Source organism: Lepisma saccharinum, chromosome 3, assembly GCF_977018435.1.
Source record: "Lepisma saccharinum chromosome 3, izLepSacc3.1, whole genome shotgun sequence".
In the NCBI taxonomy this organism is placed as follows: Eukaryota; Metazoa; Arthropoda; class Insecta; order Zygentoma; family Lepismatidae; genus Lepisma; species Lepisma saccharinum.
Genome location: NC_139231.1, coordinates 40859320 through 40881565, shown reverse-complemented (window position 1 = coordinate 40881565; position 22246 = coordinate 40859320). Strand labels below are relative to the sequence as shown.

The 22246-nt window shown below is 37.4% G+C and overlaps 1 protein-coding gene across 1 annotated transcript in view; it reads right to left on the bottom strand.

Annotated features, from left to right (window-relative positions):
* The window catches only part of LOC145984988 (fibrillin-2-like), a 327365-nt gene that overhangs the window by 208941 nt on the left and 96178 nt on the right, over positions 1-22246 (bottom strand). The window contains exon 2 of the mRNA XM_083118469.1: positions 9474-9556. Within this exon, the coding sequence (XP_082974595.1) occupies positions 9474-9556 (83 nt within the window). The remainder of the gene's footprint in view (positions 1-9473; positions 9557-22246) is intronic.

Genomic DNA, 22246 nt, shown 5'->3' with positions numbered 1-22246 from the left:
TTGTCAACTGTACTTTCACCTAACATGTTAAAAGGCTATGTGTACATAGGAGAAACGAAAAAGAGGCTGAAAGACAGGTTGAAACAACATAGGGATGATGTACGACTTAAGAGAGAGAAATACGATATTTAAACACACGAGAGAAACAGGACATGACAAAGAGTGGGATGAGGCTAAGCAGATAGGAAGGGAGAAGAGAATACTAGTGAGAAAATGGAAGGAGGCCAAGGAAATAGAGAAGAAAGGTGAAGAAGACACAATGAACTGGAATTAGGGACTGAAGTTAAACAAAGAATGGAAAAAGGTGTTAGAAAGAGTGGAAAGGACAAGAGAGAAAGAGGAGAGAAGAAGGAAGAAGAATGAAGGAAAAAGAGCGTGAGATAAAGAGTCCAACCACATTCTAGATGGAAGTAAATATGTTTAGCCTTTTAGGTGAAAGTACAGTTGACAAGAGAAAGCCACCTGCTACAATGTTCCAGAACAACTTTCTAAAAGTATGGAGGGGAGTAATGTTTGTGTATATATATCGTCCTGTTTTTGTACCTTGTTACATTTGTACTTGGTGCAGAGTCTGAAGAAGACCTTGCTAGAAGGTTGAAACGTTACGTTTAGTTTATCTTTTATAATAAAATAAATTACTGCCTTGGTCAGCATATTGAGTTTTTCCTTTCAGTTATATCCTGTAATCATCATTCGTCTCATCGCGGTTAACCTGCAGATAGATACCTTGATTTTTCGCAAACGCGACAACACAGAAAAAAAAAATTATAAATGTGGAGTGACATGTTCGGAACACATTTTTCACCCATTCGAAATCACGAAATAAAGCGACTTTACCATAAAATAGGAATTGTGGCCTTTTCGCTAATTTCAATACTTTTTGTGCTTAAACAAGGAAAAGTACCGCGAAAATCCAACATTCTTTTGTTTTAGGCTTACTGCATGTGTGATGCTCACGTTTTCCAAAATTTTATAACGCTACAATGCGTGCAACACATGGAATAATTCTGATACCTACACGAAGCCACGTGTAATGGATGTTTTTTTCACGAAGCGGCTTTGACAGGAGATTGAGTGCGAACATATACTGTCATATGGGAGCCGTTCCGTAACATAGGTGTTCGTCGAGTGAGACACTTTTGCGTTACCCACCGAAGGGGGTCGATTTTAGTGGAACCGAGAGCACACCTACCGGATTTTTGTCGCGCGAGAAATAATGGAAAATAACTTCCTCAAAAATCGGTTCCAACTCATCCAACCTTCACAAACATGCGTAGGCCATGTAACCTACAATTTAAAATACTTCGTTTAAAAGCAAATGGAAGTATAATTTTAGCTTTTTGGGAGAAAAATGTGGTAAAATAAAATATCGAATTTTGTGAAAAATAGCAGAAAATTGAGGATTTTTGAAAATAAACCACCGAAAAATCAAGCTCCCTATAAAGAGACAACAACCGTTAATTTAATTTGTGATTCTCTGAAAGCGGTTATTTCTTTCGGAACAAGAAACAGATAGTTTGCACACTGACTGCACACGCAAATCACACACACATCAAGGATGAAGGCAGACTAAATGAGATCAATCATTCAATACGGGATAGAGTTGCAGAAATATTGTAATCGATCGCATTTTGTTGAGGAGAACTGAATTACCTTACTATTTCTGCTACGAGTTCGCCTCGTGCTTCGGTGTGAAGCGAATGTGAAGTTATTACGTCGTGTTTCACCGTAACAGGAGAATGCGTTCTTGTGTTGTGTTTTGTCCAATTAACTAGTGCGAATAACCTATTTGCAATATATGAGTAGGTGGAAGATTTAAGTGTCACTAAAAATGCTATCGTATTTCATCCCATACATTCCTGCAGGTCACATGATCAAAATCGACCAATTCGCTGATAGGGCCACAACGGAGAAAAACAAGCAAAATATCTATATTCTTTGAGAAGAAATATTTCTGCTAACAAGCGTCGTCGCCCTATGAGACAGCCACCTCCCAACTTGAAGTTACAGATAGTGTGATTCCTTTCTCGCCAGTAGCCCAGTGGCATAAAGTACTTTTCTGTGCCACTGGACCAACATTAATACATAAATTAATTATGAAAAGATTCTTTGAATAGAATTTATTTGAATAGAATTTATTTTATTCCAGTATGAGCCGTTACAGCTATACATACCATACAAGTGCAAAAATTTTCGTGTGCTTTCCCTACACCCTTCCTCCTTTTTAGTCTGCTTCCACCTTCACCACTGCTTGGGAGTTCACAAACACTATTTCATTTGAAATCTTTCCCTATACTTGCCCTGTTACCTGAGTGTTTCCTAAATTTTCTCAAATTTATTTATTAATTTATTTATTTAGTACCCCTCCCCCCTTTCACACATGTTCGCTATCCCCACTGAGCTTCTTTGATTCTTTCGGGCTATCGATCAGGTGAGTTGTGGAAAAGATTCCAAGCTTTCGAGAGCTAACGTCACTCTCAACCTTTAATTACATCCGGCGAGCGCACATGTATCGAGCGCACGGTATTTCGAGCGCACAGAGAAGAGAAGCCGTTCATCGAGCGCACGTGAAGGTCACATAAAGTGAGTCACCCTAGCATATCCAAGGTGCAGGTGGTGCAGGCAAGAAGGAGATTGAAATGTGTAAAGTTGGTTTATTCTTGCAAAGTATTTGTAGTGAGAAAGTCGTGGTTCAGAGCGCTTTGTTTTTGTGTAGTTTTTCAAGTTTTACAAGAGTAAACCTAGTCTTCTGCTCAACGGATTTCGATACCGTGTTGGCCGTCAACTGAGAACATTATCCACTGGCGGTGTGTGAAGGAACGGCAACTCAAGTGCAAGGGTTCAGTGAAAACGTCATCGAACAACGATGATTTGGAATCGACACCTCATCAATGTGTGCCAAACGTTGCTGAGTCGGAAGTAGAGAAAGCCAAGTATAAGTGCAGGAAAACAACCAGAAAGGACCTTTCGACGCCAGTCAACGCCATCTACAAGCAACAGTTTGGTAAACTGTTGAACTGGGGATACGAATTGGTAACCGAAATTCCTAGATACGAGAACGTAAAAGGCAATCTGTGCCGAGAACGCAGAAGAGCTCTGGGGACTACGCAAAATCCGGCCGACAGTTCCGAAATTTCATTCAATTAGGAGATGCTGCGGCTTTCCGAAGGGACGAGCTTCCTTATGTTCGACATAACTCTGAATAATGGAAAGAAATGCATGATATTTGGAAGTGACAGTGGCAGAAAGTTATTATACAATACAGAGACTCTTTCTTCTTAGACGACACATTCAAAAGCTGTTCTAAACAGTTTCAACAGATTTATACAATCCATGCTGATTGTGGAAGTTCAGAAAAAGAAACAAAATTTTTTCCAGCGGTGTACGTCTTACTGGAGGATAAGAAGAAATCGACGTACGTGTAACTTTTTGAAGCGTTAAAACGTCGGGGTTGGTCTCCGAAAACCGTTAAATTGGACTTTGAGGTAGCGGTGATCAGAGATGTGTTCCCACAGACTCGTGTCTAGTTCTAATTATAATTTTAACCAGTGTCTGTGGAGGCAGATACAACTAGGTTTAGCAAAGGAGTACAGTCAACGGCAAAGATAATAGTAGGCAAATTGTACATCACTATTTTCATTACTCTTTGTTCTACATCCTGTGTTGTTTTAAGAAATGAATTTCTGTTCATGTAAAGCATTTGTTGTCCTCTGTCGGTTGACGTTTTTATTTTAATTCATGATCATCATATTGTGGAAAACTGACTGAATGAAAATAGTGGTGGACAATTTGCCTACTATTTCTCTTGCCGTGGTGTGTACAAAGAAAACGAGGAGATTAGGAAAACATGCATGATGTGTGCTGCTTTGGCGTTGATACCTACAGAAAAAAGTCGACGAAACCTCGCTCGGGATTATGGAGAACGCGCCACAGGATCTAAAATTAACAAAATTCCTGGACTATTTTGTGGAGCAGTGGTTGAACAACGAGAATATACCAATCAATGTATGGAATGTTTCCGGCCAAAGACACCGGACAAATAATCCTGTTGAAGAATGGAACAACAAGTTCAACAGGATCGTCGGAGCACCGAATCCGAACGTTTACCTACTTCTCCAGAAAATAATAGAAGAAGCGGAAGAGATAAGCGGTAGGATAGTGGCTCAAGACTAGTGTTGCCCACGAGACGAGACTTTGGCCTGTTTCGTCTCGTGGAAATGCTGTGAAATGCTGTCTCGTCTCGAAAATATTCGTTTGTCTCGGGACACATGATCAATCTCGTCTCGAATTTTTAAAAGCCTGTCCCGTCTCGTCCCGTGGGCAACATTACTCAAGACTTGGGAATCCAAAGCACAGGGGTGGGCACGGATGGGCTATTGCCCACCCAAAAATTACTGTGCCCACCCAATCAAATTCAATAAATATATACACTTTGGAAAATGCGAATGGTTCAATAAATAAAAATTTTATGGTGTTGACTCCATGTATATTTTACTTGTGAATATTAATTACAGACAAGTTCACATATTATCATTTATTATAAAGCTTTGTTGTCCTTTGCCGAAACACTGATTTTGTGAATAGGTTTACGCAAGTCAGAGTAAATAATAAGTTGAATGGAATTATTTTAAGCTTTTCTTTCAACTTCCTTAACTTTATCATTGGAAAGCGAAAGGACTTTCCAAAGCTTTTGAAACAAAAACTGTGATCTAATGCCCACTTGTATGCTTAAGCAGCCAGTAGGCTTAGGAAGCTTTATGGGAGGTGCAAAATTGTGCAGAAAATGATCAATATTAGAACAGGATTATGGGCCTGAGGGCTGCAGCTCCTGGCCTTCACAGGGACGATGCATCAAATTGCTTTGAAAATGTGCCACATAATGAAAAGAAATAAATACTTGAAATGTGACAAAAATATAGAAATATAATTAACTGTCTGCCATAACTTGGCCAAAAAGTTATAACTGAAACTGAGTGTAGAAGGGGTGGAGTGGAGTTGCTTGATGTTGTCAACTCCGGGCTTCCGGCCTGGGTATGATTAAGGTGATCTGTTAAACAAATAAAAACCTCTTCTTCGCGTTGCTTCCTCCAGCAACACACAAAGTTGTTTAGTTAGGTCAACATTGAAATACTAAGACAGAGGTAATTTAATATGTCCCTTATCATCACGATTGTATATACCTGTCATGTTCTAATTTCGATATGGTATCCAAAATAAAATAAAAAATAACAATTTTATATTCGTTCTACTAATAAGAAGCAATCACAAAAATCGATTTTGATAAAACAGCTCTGTAGGTTTGAAAAATAGCTGCAGAATTATTGACTTGATAATGAGTTAGCAACCGTATTTAGAAATCTTCTTACATGAGTTGTTGTTTTCAATCCACTTTATGTAATAATGTGATTTTTATTGTGGTTAACATAGAATAGGGACGAAATTTTAGAACTTTTTGCTTCAAAACATACATACAATATTATTTATTTATTTATTACTTCCCGGTGATATTTTGCCAAAATGTCCTTCTTTAGCCTAGCTAAATATTATGCAGAATGAACTAAGAATTTGATTTATACCCGGGACCTTGTTTTTTTTTTTTTGTTTTTTTTTAAATTTTGCTAATAAGACATTATCCATACTTATGTCAAACGCTGAGCTGTATTGGGCGCTCGGAATGCACACGTGATGTAGTGACACCTTTATCCTGGTCGGATTGATTTTAGTTATCATGTATTAGTTTTAATGTGCGAATTAATTAATGTTAAAACGTTGTTTTTAATTTTATTGTAAGAGCTATTACTATTCATTCTTTACAGTAAGGGGTTTATCCCCGTATTATGTGAGTGACTCAATTAGCCATTTAAAAATAAATAAATAACAGGCTGCGTGTGAAACAAGATGGCGAACACACTATGTTTGCATTTCTCAGTTCGTCGATTTCATCAACATGTCGTATGTGAATCTCGCGATTCACGATACTACACGACACTCGAAACATGATGGGGACATTTTAGAATGAATAGTCTTGAATTTCAGTCCGCATTTGTTGGAAATTCTTAGTCTTGGTCAGTTTTTAAATGCTGTAAATACTTCTAACAGCCATAGGTGTGTACACGAGGGTGCCAAAGGTACCTGGCTACCCCAAATGTCTTCTCAAATAAAAGCAAATAAAAGCAAATAAAAAAATTTACTACCATTAAAATAATGAAACTAATATCCGTGGTAAGAAAGTAAGGAATTTCGTTTCATTTGAGATGACCAGCTCTTGAGTATTTGTTTCTCTCCCTCTCCACAAAACAATGTGATATTCCTTTACTATAGTAATCAGTAATCACGTAGTAAATAAATTATTTTTTCCTTTATAAATCGCAGCCCCTTCAAATATCGGCCCGTACTTGTTCTTTTCCCGAAGACTGATTTGTTTGTTAATGCAACCTTCCAACATTTCCAATAAGACTTTCATGTTCAAAGAAATGCTCTCTTTCCCTTCTCTTTCAATGCCAAGCGTATAAATTTTCAGATTTTTGCTTGCATCTGAATTCTACGGTTTAAAATGACATATAACACATGGCATTAACTATCGGGTGACCAGGCACAGCAATATATTTTATGAAGTAATGTGCATTATAAAACATGGTAAAATTGAACCTACAGATGTATTTCGTGAGAGTGATTCAGCTGATAGTACCTGTAGAGATATAGCCTTGTATTTATCATTTTCAATTGTTTACTTTCATTACTTAAAATATCGACACAGTTATAGTAAAACCTGTGCTAAAGTGATAACAAATGCTCATTCTATAATGTTAAAATTTTATGTTCATATACGTAATAGTTTCTGTGAAAAGGAACATGAAGTTACGACAATTAGGCTACCCTTGTCCAGATAGGTAACTGAAACTTCCCTTAAGGAAGTTAAATTAGTCTGCGCACACCTTTGTTTACAACATCGCAAGTATAATTACTCTTTTGTATTTTGCACAGATATGACTCCCAAGTTGTTGTTTTTAAATTCAAGTGGCAACCTTGCTACGCGTCCCAGGAAGTTATGCCAGAACAATCGTTTGGTGAGTTGGGTTGCATACATACAGGTTAGATGTTCAGCGCTCATAGATCAGAAACTAAGCACTTTCGAGGTTATGTGTATTAGGAAAAGTTCCTTGTTTTTTTTTATATCTACCAGCATCCAACCGTTGTTGAAGTTGTTTAGGACACCCTGTAAAAAGGGGGGGGGGCATGAGTGCATGTAAAACTCATAGAAGGTCTTACATTTATACTGCCCACCCTAATTTATGAATATACGGCTTCTGCCCACCCGGTCGAAAATTTCTGGCGCCGCCCTTGCCAAAGCATGAAGAGGAGATGCAATGGAAACGGAACGACGCATACAAGCCATTCTAGAAAAATATGCTGAACCTGAAGACTTGCTTCACTGCCTCAGAGTTCTATCGTGTGTCCAAGTTTGGTTGAAAGCCATTAACCTTATGTGACGAGGCTATTGCCGATTGAAAACATTATTGTGAAAGGTTTTGACGAAGCTGAGTGCTGAATTAAAAAGTATTAATCCTAAAAAATCTGACGAAGCCGTTGCTAATATACAACAACCATTAAACCACCATTGTGTATTAGATTACATACACATTGTCCAGTTCCAAGTCTGGAAAAAAGTGTGAGGGAGGTTGACATTTAATCATAAAGGTAGAAAAATATGTGTGCGCTCGTTATACGGTCGTATAAAGGTCATTCAGGAAGTGTGCGCTCGATGTACGTGCGCTCGTCGCACGACACCCAACTTTTACCCTAAAGATGAGAGTGACGTTGGCTCTCGAAAGTTTGGAATCTATACCACAACTCACCTGGTCGCTAGCCCGAGAGAATCTTTTCATCACTCCTCGCCAGGAAAGCTTCAAGACTTACTTAATATAAATTAATTGTTTATTAATTGTAATAATGTTTAAATTTAAATTATCACATGGGAGAGATACCAGACTAAGGATCAGAAACCTGTTGGGTTTTTTTTTTCCTGAGCTCTGAAAAATGTCCTGTGTGTATTGTATGCACCAGGCTTCGCACCCACCTAACGCCGGCCCTGTTGTTAACCCAAGACAACTGCTTGGTAAATAGATTTTCAGCATATGTGGCACTACCTGTTTAATTTCTGGGCTTATACAAAATTTCAGTAGCACATAGAGAACATCGCAGGCATTGCGGGGGGACCTGCACCTGTGGCCCTCGATGGATCCCACATTAAACTGTAAGTCCAGTCCGATTAGTCTATGTGTGCATGAAGTGGACAAACTTTGACTTCCCGGTCGATAGTTACGCAGAACTTTGCATTCAATTCGTTTCAGGCACTCTAGAAATTCTATACTCATTGAAGTTGAGGAAGAAAGATTGAGAGAGAGAAAGAATAAAATGTTGTAAGTTACGGAAAGTAAAAGAAAGGAGAGGAGAGAAAGAAAGGGGCACATCGAAAATAAAATAAATACAGGACACGAGGAAGGAAGAAAGAAAAGAGAAACAGATTGCAAGAAATCGAGGAAAAGAAACAGAGGAAGAAGAAAAGGGGAGTTCACCGTTTATTAATCGAGATGAGAATACGAAAACACTCTTCGAGACGAGACCGAGACTACAAGTTCAATAATTTAAATAGTGTGCAAGGTAGCCTATATGAAAATTTTGCCTAAATCAAAGTTATTTTACAACTGGTTACTTTTATTTCAGTAGCGTACTCTGGATTTTATTTTCTAAAAATCCAAATAACAACGATGACGGGATTCAGTGCGTTGGTCTGGAAAAATAAAAATAAAATAAGCTTTCACATTTTGACAGCGTACGACTAAAATTTATATTTTCATCTTTTCTTAATCTACACAGTTGTTTTTTTGTTTGTTTTTTTTTTGCGTCAATTTTACCTATTCACGAGTACGAGGATGAAATTAACGAAAGAACATTCGCAAAGTAACACTCATGCTCAAGCTGCGATTCGAACCCTGGGGTTCTCGCTCGCCCACCGAGATTTGGCATTCGTAGAAAGCACAGAGAGGAAAGTTGTGTGATAAGTAAACGTGAAACTGGAGTGCTAGCGACAAGCAAGCATACTTCTTGAGAGCAATGCTTAAGTTGATTGAAAAAAAAAATGCTCTTGAAGAATATTCTAGTAATTAATTTCGTTCTTTCCAAGATTCCTATATTCTTATACATTCCTACAACTTTTCTCAATTTTTGGATACTTCTTTGGTACTGTATTGCGTGATTCAAAGCAAAGTTTGTTGTTGTTAATAATAATAATAATATGAACGTATCTATCCTCCCCTCCCAATGATTTCGTTGTCAGTATATGAATTTTCTGTTTTCGTACTTACACCTGAATTCGCCACCGTGTATGGTATCCCCAAGCTCTGATGAAACTTCACACGTACCCTGTACATTACACCTATTACACTTAATAATAACAACAATAAACTACTTACGAATGATACAAAGTCCATTTGGTTGTTTTCGCGTCCATCCAGGACAACAATAAACGCGGTAACGAGATCTACAGACGTTGGGGCTGAAACAAAGGAGAAAGAGAAGTATTAGATGCAGAAATGTAGAAAGTGATGTCAAATAAGTAAACGTGCAGTGGGGCCCATGAGTATTACCGTGCAAATTATCCATGACTATTTTCATTAATTTTTCTCATATCCTATGTGTTTTTAAGGGATGGATTTTTATGTATGCTGCTGCAGAAGTTGTCAACAGCTTGTTTTGAGTTTTCTTTTAATTCTTGAAGCTCTTATTGGGTCAAATAAAGTGCACGAATGGACAATTTGCACGGTAATATTCATGGATCCCACTGTACAAGTATATATATTGCAGGCCAAAATTTTTAGAACAAACATCCACTTGCTAATGCAATAAAAATGCTTTTTAAAGGTTTACTAATGTAATAGATGTTATATAATTTTTACGAATTAAATATTGCAACATTTTTATAAGTGGCATAAAACAGGTAATTTATGTTACTTGTTGAATTGGTTAAGCACTAGGTTTTTAAAAATCTTGTTAACTTTGTTTCTTCGACACACACATTAATTAACATTAATTAATGCAAAAACAAGACAAATAAAAGAAATCTCTCTTGAAGCACACTGTTGCCAGATAGATACGAAGTATTCTCACTCAAACATAAATTTAAGACCCAGGTTTGCTAGTCAAAACATCCATGTGTAAATTTGCTAATACAATAAAAATTATGTTTTTTAAATCTTTACGTTGTACAACGGATCCGAATAAAATATTGTAACATTTTTATAGCTGGCATCATAAGGGGATCTATATAGTTTCTGGGAGGGGCACAGAATATAATGTAAGCATAATGGAGTGGGGAGACTTAAAATCAGAAATATAATGTGTAAATCTTCCTGCATATTAAAAACATCTTACGCGTGCACGCACACACACACAGACAAAAATAGCACATCAGGATAATTACATTGTTGGTTTTAGGTCCATTATTTAGTCAGTTAAACTAATCGGGACTTTAGTTCCAAAGTAGAATAGGAGGCACTGTATACAAGGTACCTCAACCAGGAAATGAAACCAGGTCCCTTTGATTATACAGATATTGCAGTAGACTTTTGTGTAACATAAGTAGTTCTACGTTATTTGTATCAAGATATTAACCAGGCCCGTACCCAAGAGGGAAGCAGTGGAGCCATGTCCCCCCCCCCCCCCCGAGCCATGAAATGTAATGTGAAGCTACAAAAACCCACGAAAAAATATTGACATTTTTAAAGATTTTGTAAATTTATTACATTACAGGGTGGCCACTCTAAGACCATGATAAAATTCAAGTATAATTCCCGGTTTTCAAGGGAAATTTTCCAAAAATTCAAGGCTACAAGCACATGTTTTCTCTATTTCAACCTTACGTATTGTTGCCTCTCACCACCCACCCACAGACACACTCAAATATATGAACAATATAAATGGTCTGTGTGATTCCAATATATCCAATAATTCTAATTAAATTAAATTAAATTAACCGATATATATATTTAAAATATTTAATTTAAGGTCCGGAATTTAAATTTGCTAGTTCAGATACTCCGACTCGAAATACATTTACAAACAAAGTCACAAATTTTACGGGATATTGTAATCTACGATAAATTGTTATTTAAGATATACAAATTGTTGTATAAGAATTTCAGACTAAAATTTACCTAATCATCTTCAAGATATCTTATCTTCCGTCTGTTAGATTGTTCCGCAAAGGACACTAACAAAGCAAACGGATTGAGAGAATTCTGTTTTATTTTACACGCAGCTTTCTTTTCCTTCCTTGATAAAAATAAAGGTTAAACTGTGAAAAACTTGCCTCAGGGCATTTATAAATATGTATAAATTCAATGGAATTTGGATTAATAAAAGTTGCAATTTTTCACGTCTACAGAGAAAAATTCAAGCAGAATTCACACATAATTCCCGGAACCAATAATTCAGGCATAATTCCCGGAATTCAAGGAATTCCCGGTGAGTAGCCACCCTGCTCACGTATTACCGCCATATTTAATTTAAGGTGTGGAGTTTACATTTGTCATTTCGCATACTCAGACTAGAAATGCATCTATTAACACAAGTCACAAATTTTATGAGATATAGTAATTTACGAAAAATTGTTAATTGTATAACAATTTCAAATTTACCTAATCAACTTCCTAATTAACTTAGCCAAATTAACGCATATGCTGACGACGTAGTTATAATATCCAGAACAGAAGAAGAATTAAAGAGATCATACAGAATATTAGAAGAAGAAGCAAATAAAATTGGATTACAGACAAACATAAACAAAACCAAATTCATGCTACTGACACCAAAACAAGGTAAAAAACGTTACCACCAATTTACAATAGATGACAAGAAATTCGAAGCAGTAACAACCTTCAAGTAGGAATGACGATAAATGAACAAAATAATATGCATGATACAATTAGAGAAGAATAAATGCAGGGAACAAAGCATATTACACCAATATACAATTACTAAAGAGCAAGTTAATTAGCAGATATACACAACTATTGATTTACAAGACACTTATAAGACCGGTAATAACTTACAGTGCTGAGGTATGGACATTGAGTTTAGAAGATGAACAACAATTAAGGAAAACAGAAAGAAAAAGAATCAGAAAAATATATGGACCAATCAAGGATGGAGATTTTTGGAGAAGTCGAAACAATGAAGAGATAAATTCCATCTTAAACCAAAAGGATATAGTAAGATTTATTAGTCAGAAGAATTAGTTGGATGGGTCACATAGAACGTATGAATAAGGATAGAATGCCGCGAAGAATCATGAATGAGAGAATGAATTCCACAAGAAGAAGAGGCAGACCCAAACTAAGATGGTGGGATAGTGTCGTACAGTGGGATCCATGAGTATTACCGTGCAAATTGTCCATGACTATTTTCATTAATTTTTCTCTTACATCCTATGTGTTTTTAAGCCATGGATTTTTATGTATGCTGGTGCAGAAGTTGTTAATAGCTTGTTTTGAATTTTCTTTTAATACTTGAAGCTCTTATTGGGTCAAATAAAGTGCATGGACATGGTGATGGACAATTTGCACGGTAATACTCATGGATCCCACTGTACAAGATCTACAAAGAATGGGAGATCTACAAAGAACTGCAGTTGTGATACGAAAATGTCTGATTTTTGTTTAACTTGCATTCAAGCATGTTCTTCGTTGTAAGATAGAATCATTGCTAACATATAATTTACTTTATGAACATATATTTTTTCTAAACATAGAATTATCATGGCAGTTCAGAGCAGGGCAGGCCGGAGGCGGGTCTGAGGCCTGGGGCACACAATATACGCGGGGCCGATAATCAAATTTTATCACAAGTCTAAAAAAATCAGAGATTTTTGTTCCTTAATTTGAAGTGCAGGTATCCTATATAATCACAACATCCGCATTATTAAAATTAATTAACAAATAATTTATATATTTCGTTGAACATGTTAAAGGTTAAAAACAAGGATTTTAGGAGGCTAGGAAAAGTTTCTATTAGTTCTTCTTTTTAACTTCCGATGTGCCACTGCTGTAACGTTCATTATATTTAATTATAAAACTGAGTATATACAATATCTGTCAAAGCGGAAGCCTTTAATCACATCCAATAGATGTTATTTATCACAATTTTCCCGATGTTCCTTGTGATGTCCCTTCATCAGTTCCATCATTTCATCACTCATCCTTTATATAGCTATATTTAGCAATATGTGTAATAAATAAATTAATATATATACATACACATACATGCATCGTTCATTGCTGTGGGCAATGCGGGAGATTATTTCTAAGGTTTGTCATAATCAGACAGGTTTTTGTAACTTGTACATTAATACATGTGTATGTCACAGGGTTGCTTGGGTTCCCTTTCATGATTCCTACCAACAAAATATCCATTATGGATACTCTTTCAGTTGTATATAACAAATTTCTAATACATCGGTGTTGCTCCTTCGAAACATTTTATTCTATCCTCCTTGTCCAACAACCTCAAGAAACCTCGGAATACCAGTGAATTTTTTTCAACAAACATTCTCTTCTTCATGTTCAACAATGATGAACAATCTAGTACACTGCATTCTTTACCATGCTGCGATAAAAACGAAGCAAAAGGAAAAAAGCTCTTTCTTTTCGACGCGAAACTATAAGACTTTTTCTTGTAAGAAAAGCATTGTTCATATATAGTTTCAGCGTTGTAACATTCAGTTCTTTTATTTTGTGTCTTGTTTATTTTTCTCTGACCGAAGCAAATTAAAGAGTTATGTAACAACAATGGTGCAGAATATAACTCTCTCTCTCTCAGTATTTCAGTAAAATTTGCACTATTGAATTATTTGCACCATAAAACATCGGTAGATTCTGGTCATGTTATCACGTGATATACGTATGTTCCTTGTTAACGATATAGCATCCATAATATTTATCATGTCAGCAAAATATATCGTGTCCAAAATTAATACACGACTTAGATTTGACTTGAATAGTAAAAAACAGTATTACATTAAGCTGAACATGAAATTAAAATTCGTCGTTCTGGGCAACTATTAATGATCGACACGCGCCGTAAACAGTATTAGGCTTAAATAGAAGCACTAAAAAGTCTAAAATAAAATTTCGTTAACAATGCTAGACGAATGCGGGAATATGGAAGCACTTGTAACAGCTAAATTAGTCTGTCAGTACTTATGGTGCATGGAAAACATTATTTGTGGAGAATGAATTATGCAGCTCACTATAATGATTTTTGATATTCTAAAATCATCCTGATGCAGCTTATGGTGCGTATCTTTCCCAGGAGAGCAAATTTCAAGTTTGTGCCCAGTCACTCTGCAATAAGTCTCTTTTGATGACTCTATGCCTAACATTTTATTCGTATTTTCAAGAATAAACATAATTCATTAGTTTTTATTTAGTTTCCTGATTTGTGTGCGAATATCCTAGCTTTCATGTATAGGAAAGTATAGTTATGGCATTGCATTACATTCAAGCACCTCTCATTGAATTTGAGAAAGTTGTTTGTTTAGATTATACATTTTTTCTTTGTTCTCCACAAGAAAGCTCTTGAAAAATTCTCTGGGAAATAGAATCTTACACTAATTCTCTTGTCATGAAATAATCACATACTTCCACTCTTGGCAGTGCGTCAAGTTACACTTTGAATATACTGTGAGGACACTTTTATGATATCAAGTCTGATATTTTTCGAACTGCTAATATTTCATTTCACGATAGTTGTTGTATTATGTGTGTCAACTGAATAATTGCAGATGTTAAACTCTTAATAGTTCTAGTGCATGATAAGCCTGATCTTTGCGATGAAATTGTAGAATAATTACATTTTCGGGCGGATACCATAGTTGCATTGGGGGAATAGATTCGTAATAGAAAAGATGACTGAAGCGAGAACTGCAAAATCTTTTAGCTATTCCGTAATGGACCACAAAATGCCCCCTATTGTCAATGGAATTGCCCTGCTAAAATAGTAGTGCGTACAATCAAGACAACTACATCCCACTTTTTTCCTTCTAGGTTCAAGTGCATTTTTTACCTTCTGTCGGGTTAAATTTTAATTTATCCTGCATTTTTTTAACGAATTTATCTGCAAAAACTATGTGCCTCTACCGGGTATCGAACCCGAGACCCCTTGATTACAAGGCAACGATGCTACCACTGCGCCATCGGTGAGGCTCTATGCTAGAATTAGAAAAAGTAGCTAGACCCGATCATTTCTATTATATTGTATATGTTATATTTTGTCTTTCTTCTGCCCTTGTCCTAAACGGTTTACTCAATTTAGTGTTGTATATTGAACCTGATATTACGACGGCAACCCATCCAGAAAGATTTCGAATCGTTGTACATTGAACGAGTGCTCCCTGGGCGATGGCAACAATGAGGAATTCAAAAGGAACAATTAAAAGCTAAAATTATCGAGGCCTCGGTGGCGTAGGTGGCTTTGGTCGATCCCGTGCATGCTCTTGGGTGCAGCTTGCTTGTCCCGCGTGATAGCTAAGCCCCGCGACAGGTTAACTTTGCAGCAACTTTTCGCATACATAGACCCAAACGTGCGCGCAGAATATAGTTCCGCTGCAATACTGCGGATTTTCTCACTGTCTGTGATATGAACAGCTCAGCAGTTAGGGCGAGACTGGCACGGGGATGCTGAGTGTCGTTCTCGAGTGGATTGATACATAAAATCTGCTGCAAACTTAACCTGTCGCGGGGCTTACGTGCTTGACGGCGACTTGCCTACGCCCGGACACACGGAGGATCCCTCTGACTTGGAATTCGTCACCCGATGGTGGGCCTCACAAAGTTTTCATTCATTATGCGAGGATGGATTGATTTAGGATCTATAGATAGACGGTGGACAACAATTACCTTCCGTCAGGGGTCCCGGGTTCGAATCCCGGCCTGGGCATGATTTTTTTTTCAGGTTCTCATTTTTTGTGTTCATAAGGGTGTAGGTTATGTTTATTATTACAATAAATATGCACCGTTAATACAGAATATTTGGAAAGTATTCCTTCTTTAATATAGGGTGTCTATAAATTAAGTAGCCTATATTTTGTTGAAATAGTAATTTTACTCGCGATGTTTTTCATGGTGCATGTTCGTTACACATTACTTTGAACATGTGCACCATCAAGCATTGCGACACACTTCCCATTTGTCGGCATTGGAGCGAAGACGTTCTGGGGCATTGCCGGTGTTATGGCGGCAGCAGCTTGTGTAATGCGATTTCGGAGCTCCTCCAATATGGTAAAGGGTCGGGTGAACACATGTCAGCAAGAAGTGGCACCATGTCATTATGCCTTAGATGTCCGCACATTCATGAATACTCACTTTCCTGGAAATGGACTGGGCACGAGACATCCCTGATGTGGGCCCCTGACCTCACGCCCATGGACTTCTTTGCTTGGAGATTTATCAAAGAACGTGTGTTCACCCGACCCATTACCACATTGGAGGAGCTCCGAAACAGCATATAATACAAGCTGCTGCCGCCATAACACCGGCAATGCTCCAGAACGTCTTTCGCGCCACTGCCGACAAATGGGAAGTGTGTCGTAATGCTTGATGGTGCACATGTTGAAAGCAATATGTAGTAATCACTAGTTCAACAAAATAGATACTTAATTTATGGACACGCTGTAGTACAAGAGAGATACCTGATGTTTTCGGAAAACGAAAGATGGCTATTTAATGAATCCGATACACATGGGAGAACGGGATACTGCCGGTCTTAGAAATGGTTCATATACTGTTGTTTATAAAATGCTGAGGTAAGAACCAGTTGGACTTTCAGACATTCCTGAAACGTTGAACCAGAGAGAACCAGTTCTTTTTCTTACAGGATATCTATATTTAACAATAAACGTGGAAAATTCTAAGATTTTAACTGGAAATTTTGAAAACCAGTAAGACTAAATAGATTGTAAACAAAAGTAAGCTTGAAGTTCGTCGGTCAGAATCTAACACAACAGGTTTCCGTGCGTTGGAAAAAAAATAAGAAAGGAAATATCATCAAGCATTTTATTGCATTTCCTTACCTGTAATCACCTACATTTTCATACATACATATATTTATTTATCTACAATGTATGTAATAGAATATAATAATATATAATAATATCAAAATCTAGCTGATTACAAGTTAGGAAATGCATCAAAATGCTAACACTGTTAAGCCTTGTTTCCATGTTAATAAAACATTCAAATGCTGATGAAGGCAAAATTTATTGTATAAAAAATACACTAAAGACGTAACGTCTCCACCTTCTAACAGGATCATCTTCAAAGATTCACAGTAAATTCAATATTGTTAGTGTGTGGAAACGTAACTTTTTTAGTATATATTTTTCATACAATAAATTTTGTCTTGGTAAGCATTTGAATGTTTTATCAAAATGTTTGTTGATTTTTCCTTTATCTTATATATGTATGTGTCAGGCACGTATCTAGAAATATGTTTCGGGGGGGGGGGGTCCGAACCAAGTGTCTCAGGAATAATAATAATAATAATAATAATATAATAATGTTTAAATTAAAATAATTATATTAAATCAAATTAATACTAATTACAATACATAAATTTAAAATTATATTATTATCACACAATTAGGTAAAAAGACTGTATAAGAATAGAGATATAACAGCGCATATTCATTACGTAGCTTACCTGTAGTTATGATCGGAATAACTTACATAAAAACAAGTGCCCTGGCAATAAAATGAATGTCAAATAGATGAATAATTGAATATTTATCGAATACCAAAAATGATGTTACATGTAGTTGGACAAAAGTAAGTTTCTGATTAAAATTTTATGCATATTATTTTGAGCAGCAGTGTACATAAATCTTCTTTGTAATGTGCTTCAAAGCCGTATGATCCCAATATAACACTTAATAATAATCCTTTGCGCAACAGCCCTGAAGGGCCTTGGCTTACCTACCGACTGCCGGTGTCTCTCCCACGCTTTCCTTCGTCACCTCTAAGCGTGGAGATCTTCAACCAGTATTGGAATAGCCGGGTGGTCAGCCCGACGTATCCCCAGCCTTTATAGTAGGTTTCCGGGACTGAAGCTCCCCAATTTCCTCACGATGGTGGATTGCCACCGGCCCTATACGTAGGCCGAAGATATTCCGACCAGAGCCGGATTCGAACCTACGCCGTCCCGCAGCGAACGATCTCAAGACGAGTGAACGCCTTAACCCGCTTTTTTTTCTTTTTTATTAAAGGAAATACCCCCTACACGGAGGTATCCCCACCATTCACACTTTTTCTCATTTTACACTTTTCAATTTTTACAGTTTCTCAGTTTTCTTATCATCTGGACAAACACAAATACCCATGCCTTACCCGGGACTCGAACCCGGAACCCCTGGCGTTGTAGCGCGCTCTGCGTTGTAGCGCGCCACGGAGGTCGACTACCCGCTCGGCTACGGAGGAGGACCAATATAACACTTGCCTTCTAAAAAGTTTAGAGGAAATTAATAACCATCGATTATGCAACAAATGCTAATATTTTCATTACTTAATTTAGAACTTGGTAAGTCTTTTGGGGAGTCCGGATCCTTGGACTCCCCTCCCCCCTTAAATACGTCCTCCCTGTCCTTCAAAACCGTATGATCCCAATATAATCCTTATAATAATAACCCATAGCTCTACAGCCCGTGAGGGCCTTGGCTTACCTACCGACTGCTGGTCTCCCTCCCACACTGTTCCTCCGTCACCTGTTGTAGCGTGGAGATCTTAGACCAGTATTGGGGTGACGGGTGGTCAGCCCGTCGAACCCCCAGCCGTTGTAGGTCTTCTCGACCGGGTTACCGCTCACTCATTCGGAGCTTCCCAATTTCCTCACGATGGTGGGTTGCCACCGGCCCTATACGTAGGCCGAATAAATTCCGACCAGAGCCGGATTCGAACCTACGCCGTCCCGCAGCGAACGATCTCAAGACGAATATAATCCTTATCTTCCAATAAGTTTAGAGGAATGTATACAACAAATGCTAAACGAGTATATTTTCATTATTTAATTTTCGTACTTAATAAGTCTATCGGGTGGAGGGGGGGTCCAGACCCCCGAAATACATTCTTCGTGTCCTTCAAAGCCGTATGATCCGAATATAATCCTTGTCTTACAATAAGTTCAGAGGAATTTATATAACAACGGCTAAACGAATAAATTTTTCATTATTTAATTTTAGTACTTGATAAATCTTTCGGTGGGGTCCGGACCCCCTGGACCCCCCTAAATACGTCCTTGGTATGTGTGTGTGTGGAAAATTGTAACAAAATGAAGTAGTAGGTGAACATAAAGGTTTGTTTATGAGTTTTCAAATCAATAACAGGATTTTTAATACACATTCGTACGTAAAATTAATTCTAGACTTAAAATGAAAAGAAACTAGCATGATTTTTTGATAAATATAGTAGGTAATTCGAAGCTCCTTAGGAGATGAATTTCCGCCATTGTTAATATGTATCAGAAAACAATGCAGAGCCATCCACCCGAGAATGTTTGAATCATTGTTGCAGTATATTCTGAACTTCATAAGGTACCTTATGCTTCCGAATAGGAACCATACAAAAGTATTATGCAGTGGCGCAGGAACGTTTTGGTTTTGGGATCTACAAAGTTGAATTTATGTGTGGGGTGTGTTTCTATGGATTTCAATTTAAACTGTAGGCTTGTCTAAAGTAGACAAGTGAACTTGAAATAAATAAACACTGGCCATTCCATTTTAGAAGAACTGAAAATTTTCAAAATAATATTTTCGTAACTTTGTATTGCCAATACAAAAATGCCGTATTACACAGTAATTGTGAATATTTTAAAACGTTTTGTAGTTATTTTCATTGTACAAGGGAGAGTCAAATGAATATCTTAATTTATTTTTGATTGACTGATTGATTTGTTGCTTTAAGTCCACATTATGCACAGTAAGGCTAATCGGGACTGCACCTACAGTTTAAAGTGAGATCCGATCTAGTATGTGCTTCCACCGAGTATCGAACCCGGGTCCCCGTGTGTACAGAGCGACGACGCTACCATTGCGTCATGGGGTTAATTTGTTTTTGTTTCTTATCTAATAGATTTCTGATGTAGGGTTGCACAAGTTTGCTGCACATTAACACAGACCTATTGCTCATCTACATGTATTTTCAACTTTGATTTAGTGCCTGCATACCTCAAGGATACGTCTTTCGGCTCCACGCGCAATCACTTATGAGCCACAGCGAAGGCCCTTCCACCTATCTGCTTGCGTACTGAGTCCATTGTAGAACTTTCTCCTCCATTAGTAAACTTGCTGGTGTGGTAAGTTTATATTTTCTGCCACTTTTGGCTAACTGTGTAATCGTGACGATGAGGATGAGTGGTGATGTGATGAAATTGATGAGAAAACACTCACAAAGAACACCCATGCGCAGACCGAGATTCGACCCATGGACCCCTGGCGACTTAGCGTGATAGTCACTCTGCCACAGCGGTCGGCGAAATGCTGTTGAAGTATTAGATGTGACCAGTAATGCTATGGTGGTATTGCAAGGAGCTAAATGTATAATTGTAGAGTTGAAAATTATGACCCAAAGTAATGGAAGAAATTCAACTCATCGATAGACACCCCCTCCCCCAACCCAACAATCAGCAACACAGTCGCTCACATCCAAAGGCTGTCACAAAGCGTACAGCTTAGCTTATTGTTTGCATTCAATTCTCAGAAGTATTCGAATAGTATATCGCCGACACAATATATCGCCGATATCACGATACGGAAAAAATATCGTGTCCTATCGTCTGACGATATATCGCGATACCTAATTTCCGATATCGTCCATCCCTCGTCTTGAATAGTTGCCTTGTAACCAAGCCCCGAATTCAATTTGAAGTGTAGAGTTATTTGTCTAGTAAATCTAGTCCCGATTAATGTATACTTGCACTAAACTTTGTTTTATTATTTTAATATGTGGGAAAATATTGCTCAAACAGTTTTATTCATTGTAATATAATACTATCAATACTTACACATTATTTAATGATTTAATGATCCCTTTTGGGAGGGGCATGTGCCCCGTGCGCCTCCCACTAAATCCGACAATGGCTGACATTGTAAATGTAATTAATCTTACTCGTTTCATCACGTAGAAGCAGTAGATTTCGCTTTGTTTCTTCCAGACACACCTTAGACTTAGAGCATGCCAGAACGAGAATTTATAAAATCTCTCGAAGCTCACTGTTGCCAGGTACAAAGTATTCCCCAATTTATGACCTAAAAAGATCCCTCATGAACTAGAAAGATCTTAGGCTTCCGTGTGCTCTCTTTCCGAGCTGAAAAAATCCTGCGAGACGTTTTAATGACCCCCACTCGGATGTAAATATGACACGACGATAAGGAAAGGTCGGGAAGGGGCTTGTGCTTTACAGCACGCGAGTAATCTCGGGCATTCCAGAGGCGATGAGGTTATCGCAGTCAAGATGGGAGTGAGGGCACCGTGAGAAAATTGTCCGTTACTGGGAGCGTGGGAAGAAACATATTGACACACACAAAAAAAAGGGAAGACGTTTGGTGCTTATTATAACAGAAGCATTCAAGTTGTAAAACTCCTCAATACGCATGCATGGTAAAACTGGTAAAGAAATCAGGACCTTATGTGAGCCATTTTTGTTCCAGAAACATTTTCTGAACAACAACGCTATACGATCAAGATGAAATCATACTGTTCTTTGGGCGTACTGGAAATCACTGAATTTTCTACAACTTTCATCCTATTCTGAAATACAGCCTTGCAGCATGTATTTTTCCCAATATTATCGATGTGGGGGCAGAGCCCCAAAATAATTTTGCTTAAGAGAATCTAATGTATTATTTTGCTTCTCTTGTAAAGTTTACTCTGAATTGTGCCACATGAACATAACTTTAAATACACATTTGAAATCTTCTAGACCATCAACTTTGTTCACTGCTATTTTCATTAATTTTTCTCTTATACTCTATGTGTTTTTATGGATGAAAATTTATTGTTGCTGGTGCAGTTGTCAACAATTTGTTTTGAGTTTTCTTTTAATTCTTGAAGCTCTTTTTTGGTCAAATAAAGTGCACGAACATGATGATGGACAAATTATACGGTAATACTCATTGATCCCAATGTACAGTGGGATGCATAAT